The 12,300-nt window shown below is 44.0% G+C and overlaps 1 protein-coding gene across 1 annotated transcript in view; it reads left to right on the top strand.

Moving 5' to 3' along the window:
* Reln (reelin) overlaps positions 1-12,300 on the top strand; it is a 429,856-nt gene that overhangs the window by 331,888 nt on the left and 85,668 nt on the right. The window contains exons 29-31 of the mRNA XM_038315201.1: positions 4,033-4,190; positions 5,849-6,056; positions 7,105-7,181. Of these exons, the coding sequence (XP_038171129.1) occupies positions 4,033-4,190; positions 5,849-6,056; positions 7,105-7,181 (443 nt within the window). The remainder of the gene's footprint in view (positions 1-4,032; positions 4,191-5,848; positions 6,057-7,104; positions 7,182-12,300) is intronic.

The following is a 12,300-nucleotide window of genomic DNA, read 5'->3' as shown; positions in this document are numbered from 1 at the left end:
CATTTAGCAATACTCCAAGAGCCTTTATTTCCTGGACTAAGGTAGGCTTATGCCCACATTCTTCAAAATTTGACAGACGGCCTAATTTGAAAAAAAAAATTATATAATAAAATGTGAATGTCTGAAGCACTTAGCTTTCCAAAACTCAGGTATTTTCCCAGGGTTCCGTGCAGTGAGCTAAAGCAAGCACCCGCCGCAGGCCTCAGGCGCAGTAAGCAGAGTCTTTGCCAACCTGTGCTGGATACTTAAACAAAGTGAGAAACAAGCTTGTGTTGGAATAATTCGCAGGGTTTGGAGTTGTTTGTGGGCAAGGGTAACCTGTCCTGCACTCCGGTGTGGTGGCAATGAAAGGGGCATGTTCCCACGGCTGCTAAGCACTGTCTTTCTGTCCTGTTTTTCACCTAGTTGGTCACAGGTTTCCTGAGCATGACCTAGCTACTCAAACCAATTGCACTGTCGGCCTTCATCACTAGTGAAGGGTGTAACCGCGAGAACATGCGCTATAATTGTTGCTGGGGAAACATCTGGGTTGCTTGTTTGATCGAAGACGTGAAGTTCCCGTGTGAGTCTGATAAACCCTGAAGCATCATCTTAAGGTGTCAACTGTTTCCAAAACCAAACATTCAAACCTCAGATCCAAGTCCAGTTAGATGTGATTTCTTTGTCTTTCAATGCAAGTGCTGCTTTGTGGTTTAGCCGAGAAAAACAGAAGAGAGGGGACAAGAAGAAATGAGAAGTTCACGGCCGTCAGTTACCGAGCCCATAGGAAGACTGAGCTTCGCCAAGAAGCTTGTTAATTCAGCTTCCTTTATCCAAAGGCAATGTCTGGGACGGGGATGTCCTTCTCTAAGACAGTTGTCCCTGAGAACAGTCCTCCTGCCCATGGCTCTGGGCTCCTGGTTTCAACTTTGTATGCCTTTCTCTCTGAGGAATCATTCGCCTCCATTGGCAACTCTGTGACAGCCGTGTCTTCTCGCCTCCCGTTCTTCTGAAGCTGTCAGTAGCAGTGCAGCCCTGTTTGATTGGTTTGTTTCATTTCGTTTTGTTTCGTTTTCTCACCTCAACCACCCCCTTCATGATTGCTGAAGCCATGGACACGAAACAGCTCTTCCGAATACATAAGCATCAAGGGGACCCCTTGCTGCAGTGACTGGAGTATCACGGTTATGAAAACATCACTATAAAAGCAGAGAGTATCATCCAGAGTCAAAGAGCACAAGCCCAACGTGAATTTCTGAGAAATGTGGCTAAATCTGTAAATTACAGTTTCTTCTCTGGTGGGGAGAATAACCCAGTTGGCAAAACCACATTATGAGAAGTCAGAAAAGCTTGGCCTTCACAGATTAAGGAGGCCAATATTTTGAGTCTCTCAGTATTTGAAATTTTTTTGGATTTCAATTTTTGGAGGAAAAAAAAGAAATCTTCTTCATTAAAATCCAGCTTCTGATTAATTTGGAGTCTACCCAGCTTTCTGCCTGATGGCGTTTGTGGTGAAGAGCCCTCTGCTGAAGAGTGGTCAATATGTTTCTACTTCTCCCAAGCAAATGAGCTGTTGGTTTACTTTCTACAATATGTTAAGTTCAGGAATCTCCAAATGCATGTTCAGAAGCTGAGAGTCTAAGTGTCAGAACGTGGAGCTGTTTTTGCCAGGAAGCAGCATGCTTACAGGAGTGAAGGGCCTCACTCTTTCAGAAATAATTCTAAGGGGATTTTTCAAAGTTCGTGCTCCCATGAGCCCACCCGGTTCTTGCCTACAGAAGACAGACATTGGAGGTGGTAAATCTATGTTGGTATATATGCCCCTCCCAACTCAGAGAGGCATCTCTATTGAGACACAAGAAATCTGCAAATAACTTACTGCAAAGGCTGTACCTACTTCATATTCAAGTGAAATATAGACATTTTTGTCTAAATTTTACCTTATGTCCTTCTTCTTTTGGGATGGTCTGGCTAGTTCTTTATCATCATCATCATCATTGTTATAATAAACATTTTTAATTATTTCTTTTATTTTTGAAAGTATATTATAATTACATCATTTTTCTCTTTTTCCTTTCTCCAAATCTTCCCATAGACCCCCTCCTTACTCTTTCTCAAATGGATGGTCTCTTTTCTCATCCATCACTGTTAGGGGTGTGGGTGTGTAGGTGCATGTATATTCCTAAATACATAGGTACAGCCCGCTCAGTCAGTGTTATTTTGCTTGTGTGTCTGTATAGGATAACCATTTGGTAGGCTCTTCCTTGGAGGGGACTGTTTTTCCTACACTTGGCATTCCTTGGCTGTCTGCAGTGCTTTGTGTAGGGCTGAGGCTTCCTGGGCTCTGAACCTTTCCCCTTGCAAGCCAGCGTGTCTAAGGCTGTCCTTCAGCTCCTGCTTAGGCAGATACGTCGGTGAACTTTGTGGATGTGTATTCTCACGTGACTAGGAGGCGCAATCTCATAGCGAACTCCCTGTTCTCCTCACTCTTACCAGCCATGATCCCCGAGCCTCGGGTGCAGGAGTTGGGTTTTAGAGGTATCAGTTGGCATTTTGATCGGTTGTGGCTTTCTGTGATTGTCTCTGTCTGTTGCAAAGAGAAGCTGCCTTAAGGAAGGGTGAAGACTACACTCTCTGTGGGTATGAGAATTAACATTCAGAAGGCAGTTAGGAACCCACAGCACGAATAGACATTTACTTAAACTAAAATGTCTGCATCTCAAATAATTATTATATTTTAGGGCTACCAACTTCAGGAAAGCACTTTTGAGGGCAGGTGCAGCAACGGATTTCAACTGTGTGCTTTCTTCTTTCATGCCTTTCCTTCCCAAATGCCATGTGGTCCAGCATCTATAACTTACCCCCACATATTTGTCCACCGTTCATCAGGTACCTCATGGTCACACCCGGTGCCCTCTTCATTCTCTGTAATTCTCCTTATTCCAGAACCTTCGAAGGCACCAACTTGCTTGTGTTCAAACCCAGTGTTACATCACTGAGCCCAGAAGCAGGCATCGGGTGTCAGGTACAATGTAGAGAAAGGCACACTGGTCACAGCCGTGAAGCCATGCTCGGTTTGCTTCTTCCAGCCCAAGGCAATAAAGGCAGTTTTTCTTTGTTGGTTAACAGTGCTGAGAGGCTTCCCATCTCGTTACTAGGAAATTGCAGAATAAGCATCTTAGAAACGTAAAGGTGAGATGAGGAGGAAAGAGGGAACCACGGGTGTCAGTAGAGCTGTCTTGCCAATACCAAATACCCAGAGTCTCATTTCATGTCCCAACAAAAAAACATCCTATCTGATGGCCTCAAAAACCTGCCAAACACGCCGGGCGGTGGTGGCACACGCCTTTAATCCCAGCACTCAGGAGGCAGAGGCAGGTGATCTCTGAGATCGAGGTCAGCCTGGTCTACAAGAGCTAGTTCCAGGACAGGCTCTAGAAACTACAGGGAAACCCTGTCTCGAAAAACCAAAAAAAAAAAAAAAAAAAAAAAAAAACCTGCCAAACACTTTGCTGGAAAAAAGGGTCCAGAGAGAGCACTGGGGTCAGGGAGCAGGAGAATAAGAAAGCATTATGACCGATAAGGATAATCAAAATACATTACGTACATGCATAAAATTGTCAAACTATAAATTTACATTTTTTCAAATAGTCTCTCTAAAACTATCCATAATATTAACATGAGAGAAGGGTGAAGATTAACTAAAAAGGACAACCTCTGGTTATGCCTAAAAGAGCATGGGGCAAGAAAATACATGAACAAAAACCTAAGATATATCTGGTATAAAAACCTATGATGTATCTGGCATAAGGCTCCTTTGTAGGAAAAATGTCAGACCGTTGTGCCTCATCTCTCCTGGGCATTAAACCATTCATGCTGAAGAGGAAATCAGGCAGGTTTGAGGAAGATTTGAGAGAAACCCTATGAAGGGTCTCTGTGCCTCACACGGGCATGCGTCTCGGGGTACGCGGCTCTGATGAAGCCACCTGGGCCTTTCTGCATTCCTCTGTCCGGTGAGATGTTACAGTAAGAAGAGACTGTTTCTCCCAACAGTAAGACCAGATTCCGATGGATCCAAGAGAGCAGCGCGCAGAAGAACGTGCCCCCGTTTGGCTTGGATGGAGTGTACATATCAGAACCTTGTCCCAGTTACTGCAGTGGCCATGGAGACTGTATCTCGGGCGTGTGTTTCTGTGACCTGGGATACACGGGTAAGGCCTACATGTGCCTCTGACAGTTTGCTTGTGAAAACTCATTCGTCCACAGACAACAGATTCTGGGTTTATTACTTTCTGTGTCTAAGAATTCTAGAACTTGGTCACCCAAGTACTTGAGCAGCTGAGTATTCTTCAGTTTCAAGCCACCTAGAAAGAAAACCTGCTAAGTCCACTCCCTAGAAAGAATGTGTTTGTCACTAGTAGCAGTCATAGTGAGCATTGCTCGGAGCCCTACAGCATGCCGAACATTATAGTAAATACCATCATTTTATCGCGTTTGAGCCCAAGAATAACTGTTCCACAGTACTGCTGACCCTGTTTACATTTGAGGAAACTGAGGCAGAGAGTGGAATTTTTGTTTTACAATTCTTCTTGGGTTCCATAGCCAGGCATTGCTAGAGATGGACTCTGGGCTCACACAGTTAATCTTTAAAATGCAAACCAAATTCTTCACTACATGCTTTTAGAGTCTCCCTGAGCATGTCTCTCTCTCTCTCTCTCTCTCTCTCTCTCTCTCTCTCTCTCTCTCTCTCTCTCTCTCTCTCTCCTCCTCCTCCTCCTCCTCCTCCTCCTCTCTATGAGTGTGTGTCCCTCTCTCTCCCTCCCCCCTCATAAAATATACTTCTCTACATTTAAATTTAAAATAGAATATAAAATACTAAGCCCAAGACTGTCAGAAGGGTTTTTTTTTAAAAAAACAACATCCACCTTTGGGTGTTGCCATAGCAAAAGTTTTGAGAGATCTGAGATTAAAACATAAAATTGGAGACAACATCTTAAGCTCTAAAATCTTCTTCTAAAGTGTTCCTGGCAGCAAAATCAAAAGGCCCCTTCCCAACTTGATACTCAGGCCTTCCTCTGATGAGAAACCAAAGACAGACTAGCTCGCTCTTGCAAGCTGTCTGTGTCAAGCACAGTTTCAAGGATGACACTTTCTAATTCTGTGCTGACTGTCCTCGTGAGCCTCTTAATAGCAAGACAGTAAAGGAAAGGAATGGCTTTATCGTGGGCCGGATCTCTGCTCACACAAGGTAGGAGCACCCGTGGACATCCAAAACTTCCTGTACCAGTCCTCCTTTAGAAATAAATAAGTAACAAGGGCTGGAAAGATGGCTCAGTGGATAAGAGCTCACACTGCTCTTGCAGGGACCCATGTTTAATTCCCAGCACCCACACTGGGTGGTTCACAACCACCGTGTCTGTAATTCCTGGGGAGTCTAGTGCCTCCATCTTCCACAAGCTCCTGCGCTTGCTTGTACATACATGTATACATGCAACAAAACATGCATACATATGATTTTTTTATTGAAAAAAAATATTTTTAAAAAAGTTAAAATTAAAAGACAAAAAAATAGCCAATTTCATTGATTTCCTTTTGTTATCTTGGTGAGGGGAGTCTTGTGTAGCCCAAACTGACTTTGAACTCACTAGGTGGCCAAGGAGAGCCTTGAACTTCTGATTCTTCTGTCTCTGTCTCCCAACTGCTGGGATTCCGGGCACACAGCACACACCTAGTAACAGCTTTCTGTTCGTAATAGTGGCAGCCTTTAGACAGACGGTTGCACGTTGTGCACGCTCCTTGTCCGTGTATCAAGCATACCTTCTCACACTTAGTGATTCTAACAGAACTTCTGCATTTGTTTTCTCTGAAGCTGCCCAAGGGACCTGTGTGTCAAACATCCCCAACCACAGTGAGATGTTCGATAGGTTTGAAGGGAAGCTAAGCCCGCTGTGGTACAGGATAACAGGAGGTCAGGTTGGGACCAGTTGTGGGACTCTCAACGACGGCAGGTCCCTCTACTTCAATGGCCTTGGGAAACGGGAAGCCAGGACTGTGCCTCTGGACACCCGGAATATCAGGCAAGTTGTTGATTGGAACATATCTCCTGAACAGATATGTTGCTGCGTATCTCGTATAATACTCAAGCTGTATAATAAAACAGATGGGGAATGCAAAAAAAAAAACACACCATAGTTCCTTAATCAGCCCATTCTTATCAAGACCTCCGTGTCTACTACATATTCACCTTAGTTTGCAGAAGTTCTGTGTTATCCTGTAAGCTCTTGCGTGTTCTTAATGCAGATTGGTGAAGTAGATATACTTTCAACTTCGAATTTGATGTCTGAAACTGATTCCTCTGTGCACAAGGTAGTCCATTTGTGGTCACTTAGTGAAAACTGACCCCCCCCCAAAATTTCAATGCCTGCCCTGCCACCTACTGGTCAAACCAAGAACTGTTTGGCTCTAAGGTCAAGCGAAAATAGTAGCATACCTAACATGAAACCGTGCCTTTTACATCAATTAGGCTCCCTGGAAGTTAGGAGGAGGAAACTGAGAAAACATAGGCATGGTCTTTACCAAATATCCAATGTCGCCCTTCGTGGGTTTTCTGCCGTTAGTCTGTTCCATGTTCCTTCAGCATCCTGTCCTCAGAGGTCTACCTGCCCAACAGGATTCACTGGTTGCCATGGGCACAGGCACGAATTACATCACACTGAGTGTCAGGTGTGGGAGCTTTAGCCCGCTCGCTCTAAATCAGTATTGGACAAGCGACGGGCTGACCTTCTAGAATCTTTAATGTCTTGGTGGGAAATATTCGTTCCCTCATCTTGAGTTTCCAAGATTACAGTATCTAAAGATTTTTTTTTTTAGTTTGTTGTGAAATTGCTCTCCAATGAAATGGAGTTCCATTGTTTTCTTCAGATCATTGTACAGAATGAAGTCATAGTCCCTATCAGTTAACTTTTAAATGTTTGCCAACTTAACATACTATCATGTATATCTTTCTGCCCGTCATCTCTGTCCCTCTGACTTTAGAAGGGGTACTTGAGAATGTTAGGAGTTTTTTGTCCCCCTTTTTGTTTGTAAGCAAGCTAAAGTCTATGTGTTTGTTTGGTTTCCTTCCAGACTTGTTCAGTTTTACGTCCAAATCGGAAGTAAAACATCAGGGATCACGTGCATCAAGCCGCGGGCTAGGAATGAGGGTAAGAAGCTGAAATGGTTCTGAAATGTTTGTGGCTTCATTTTGGCATCTTGTGTGTAGAGGTGTCTGTGCATGTATATCTGTGTACTGTGTGTACGTCTGATGCTTGTGGAGGCCAGATTCCCTGGAGCTGAAGTTACAGACAGTTGGGACCTACCGTGGGGGTGCTGGTAATTGACCCCAGGTCCTCTGGAAGAGCAGCTGGTCAGTTCTTACCTGTTGAACCATATTTTGTCAAGTCCAAGATACTATACTTCTATAGAGATTATACCAACTTTGGTTAATTATCTTTTTTTTCCTCCCAAAGTCTGATGTGGATTTTACAAACTGAAAGAACATCCCTGCTCTCTGTTCTGCTTCATAGAAAGAGTTGCTGTGTAGACCAGGGACCCCACAGCCAGAGTTTTTGAAGCCTGAAATCATGTCTGCCCTGGGCGTACGCAGAATCAAATGACATTTGTTCTGGTGAATTCTATTTCCTTATAATGCTGCACAGTGAGGAAAACAATAGAAGTTTTTGCGTTCGTTGTGAGAGCTAAACTTGTTTTCATCGAGAGTTGTTGGACTGTATATCAAATTCTACTTGGATATTCTGGAGGGGACAGAATCCTTGCACCGTAGTTCTTGGTAGCCTTAAATAGCTTTTCTGAGTACCTGCTGCCATAGATGCTGTTTTAGAACTCTTTAGCAGGTGTGAGGGGTGAGGCACAGTGTGGACCAGGAACTTGCACGCGGTCGTATAGATAGTAAGACAGGCAAGGATTTGAACCTCCCACTCCAGGATGGATGCTCCCTTCTCTTGACTCCTTTCTCACGGGGTTCCCTCTGTTTCTGCCTCAAATCACAAGCAGCAGCCTTGAGCTATGAACAGCTCCAGCAACTCTGTGGGTATGCTAGGAGTCTTTCAGGACCCTGCATGTGGCTAGTCAGTGTAAAATCCACAGGCTTCTCTGATGGCTCTGCCTCTGACTTTAATCTTAAAATGCATTGGGTTTTACAGCATTACAACTTAAGTTTGTTACTGTATCAGACTGTGGCTGCGTAAGATGCACTGGACCAAACAGTACCTGCTAGTCAGCGGGCTGTGGAAAGCTCTGGCCCACGCTGACCGTCTCCATATCATCCCTGGCTGGAGGTTTAAATGGTTTCCTGTGATGGTCTTAATACTTTTGCTCTAGTAATTATTCAAATCATTCTTTTGCTGAGGAAACTGTCTAGGCACTTCCATGGGCTGTGTTGGTTTGAGTCTGTTTAAAGTCAGATACTCTTGTGGGAACTGCAGATACAATATCAGGACAATGGCATCAGAGATGTATCGGTCATGAGCTAGGTTATGCCACAGTAACAAATAATCTCTTTAAAATAGAAATAAGATGTTTTCTCCGTTGTGCTACATCTTCTTCGTGGATTATCTGCTGTCCTTACCCCAACACTGAAAATACTGGATATCCGCTGCGTGGGAGCTGGGTGTTGTCAGCCATGTGGCACAGAGAAGGAGAAAGTGACCTGGAGGCAATAGGAAGCACAAGGCCACCATGTGTGGGAATGGAAAACAGCTAGGGCCAAGTCAACAGCCACCTAACAGGCAGTGCTAGTAAAAGAAGTCAGGCAGTAGGCAATAAAGAAAAAAATAAAAAGGGTACATTGCAAGAGGAAGACAGAAGCAATTAAACTATGGAGGTGGAAGGTAAGCATGGAGGGCCTGCTAATTTTAATAGAGCAGGCTAGATACCAGCCACCAAGCTAATGACCGTTGATAAATTCAGTGCAACAGAAGCTTCCGTGCCTGAGTCTTGTGAAAAATCCACATTTATATATAAGACTTAAAAAGACTTTGTGGGAAGCAAACACTTATCAATGACACGAGGTCCGCTCTGTTCTTGTTACAGATATAATTTGCACTGCTGGGCTAGTTCCCCTTAGGATCCCTTTAGGAACGAGTGATTTGTTCTCAGCTAGTCTTTAACCATCGTGTTATCTGTATAATTCACATCCCATAGGCATTTCTCATCCTCTTCTTGAAGGTTAGTTGTTAATATGTAAATCTGACTAAATCCTTGAACAAATCTCTGCCGGTGATGAACGTGAAGATCCCTTACCTAGTCAAGCTGAGGCACCAATTTACATATTTGGAATTAAACTCAAAATTAGGCTGTCTGCAATATGACTAGGCAGGATGCAGATGGAGTTGTGGTTTAAACAGAGAAATGTCTTACACGATTTAAGCATTCAAGCCGAAATGACTTGGCTTATTCCAGTATACAGTGTGTTAGGTGACACACTAATGAGGCTTAGCAACAGGTATAAACCGGATATTGCCACTTTCCTCCTGACATTCCTTCAATCTCTACTTGTCTAGGAGGGTCTACTGTACACAGAGGCTGCTCATTCGTTTCCCAGCTGCCCAGACCCGAAATAATCACACAGAAACTGTATTATTACAACACTGTTTGGGCTGTTAGCTCATGCTTCTTATTGGCTAGCTCTTATATCTTAACTCATTTCTATTCATCTGTGTATCACCATATGGTTGTGGCCTACCAGTAAGGTTCTGTCGAGTGTCTGCCGTCTGTCTCCTGGAGCAGCTACGTGGCTTCTCTCTGACTCCGCCTACTCTCTCTGCTTGGAATTCCCGCCTTGCCATATTCTGCACTGCAATAGGCCTAAAGCAGATTCTTTATTAACTAATGGTATTCACAGAACACAGAGGGGAATCCCACATCGCCCTATCTCATGATGCATTGGACCCAAGGTTTCATCTCTGCAGACCTCAATGCTGCGTCTAGGTAGACATGACTCTCCTGCAAAAGCTAATGAGGAGAAAGGCAGCAAGCAGGCCCCAAATGAAGGGCACACTTCCTGAGCCAAGCCAGTAGTATTTTGATAAACACCTCAGATCTTTCAGAGTTTTTACATTTGCTGACATGCGAATTCTGACTTGGGGGCAATGGAGTGATGTGCCACATAGTAAGACCAAGCGATACGCCACCTAAAGATCAAGTGGCTGAAAGCAGCCAACGTGCTATCCTATGGTTCTTGCAAGACAGGAAGGCAGGCACAGACACTGTTTAGCTCAGGGTCTCTGGGTCAGGATCTCTGGGTCAGGCTCTGGGTCAAGTCAGTAGACAGACAGGGCACAGAGGTTAGAAGTCTCAACCGAGGGCTGTATGACCTGTCTCATGAACAAGCCAAAGGTTAGCTTTCTCCATCCAGACATGTCCACAGGCTGTTATAATATCTTACTACGTGTGCATTAGCTTCTGCAGAGGAACAGGTCTAAGAGAGCAGGGAGGAACCGCCCCCCCCAAAGCCTTCCTCTTCTGTAGTGCTAAGAAGGGCTCACTATTGTTTAGCAAGCAGTGTACTACTGAGCATCACTCCAGGCTTCATTGCAAGGCCTTTAATGGCCTAATTTCAGAATTCGCCTTGACTCCTACCTCATTCTGTTAGAAGCAAGTTATCAGATCCTTCTGCACTCCGAGAGAAGAGAGTTAAGTTCTAATTTTTAATTAAGAGAGAATCATCAAGAGATTTACGAATATACTTTTAAAGCTATCATGGGTAGAAAGCCCAAGTTCAGGTCACTGGTCTTGGACTATAGCTTACAGAAACTAGAATGGATCCAGAAGATTTCTATTCCCATGGTGTTTCATTTCTGATACTTTGCCTCCTGGTGTGTCCACCACTAGTCAGCTACTGCCTACCTCTTTTCTCCTTTTCCCCTTCATCTATTACTCACCTAACTGAATATAAACTATGTCTATTCAAATTAATAGCCACAAAAATGAAAGTTGTAAGGTGTCTATTCTCTCAGACATCCAACATCCCCCCCCCCAAAAAAATTAATAGGACATATTTTGAACAAATATTGAGTGTTACCGAGTAGCACTTTGGCTAAACAACCCCCTATATTTACTCAAATGAGGACTGGACACCCCTGATTCCATTTTCTTCTTGAAGTCATGTGGCTCTCAGCTTCCCTGACGTGTAGGTGTCCCCTCAGCCAACGGCACTGCCAACTCTCCATCCCTGCCCCTGTATGAGCCACACTGAATCCAGAAAGGCTCTGTTCTCTGAGTACCCTTTACTCTCTCAGTCAACCTGACAGCATCCTTAGTGGTAAACATATTAGACTGAATTCTCTGCAGGCTTCCAGCTTTTAACATCTTTGTCATTACCGTTCTTGTCAAATGCAGTGCCCATAATTTAATGTACTGTCAACTTGTACCGAACAGCTTTCTTTTTTCTCATAACGTCTCTCAAAGCTTTATGCTAATTAACTCTTTATTATCTAATGTTACAATAAATTGAGGAGTTTTAGTCAATATATGTATTTAAGTCCTATATACCATAAATGATTCGTAATTTTTCAAGAGTTAAAATATAATTTAAAGGTATAACAGATAGAACTTTACTGGGCATAATTGCTATAAATGCTCAAGAAGTAGATCAGCGTCCCTAACTATTATTACAAATATTCAGTACCATTTTTTCCAATTAACTTTTTATTGGTTCTTTGTGGATTTCACATCATGCGTCTCGATACCCTTGCAACCCCCTCCCCATGCCAGGATTAAAAAAGTTAGAGAAAAGAAAAGAGGAAAACAAGAAGGAAAATCACCGTGGGAACTGTAGTACGACACAGGGAGTCACACATTCTTGCCCTTTACTCCGTATATCATGACTTATAAGAGTTCACTGCAATGCGCCCTTTGTCTGGTTCGAGGCCTCTGGTTTTGCTCCATCTTCAATATTGGACCCTCACTGGGGCTCCCCTTGGCTCTCCTGTTGTTGTTGTTCTGTGTTATGAAGAAGTCTGCAGCTTTGGGTCTGCAGGACTGGCTCCAGCAGATCATAGATGGAGTGGATGCTGGGATAGGCCAACTCTTAGTCCTGGACCTGGGTCTCGGTGGTAGCTGGCTTGGTCAACCTGCCAGTTCTCCCTCATCCTCACCATCGGAGTAAATTCTCCAGCACTGGCTAGTCTATTCTCTGCAGTGAGCGGCAAGGAGTGGGGCCATTTCTCCTTCTCTCATGTCCTCTGGGGTCAGCTGGCCCACACCTCCACTACCAGTGTCAGCTCTATTGTGTTAGGGGGAAGGGGATGTACAGGGACCACT

This window comes from Arvicola amphibius, chromosome 18, assembly GCF_903992535.2.
Source record: "Arvicola amphibius chromosome 18, mArvAmp1.2, whole genome shotgun sequence".
NCBI classification, from domain to species: Eukaryota; Metazoa; Chordata; class Mammalia; order Rodentia; family Cricetidae; genus Arvicola; species Arvicola amphibius.
This window is presented reverse-complemented; position numbering and strand designations above follow the sequence as displayed.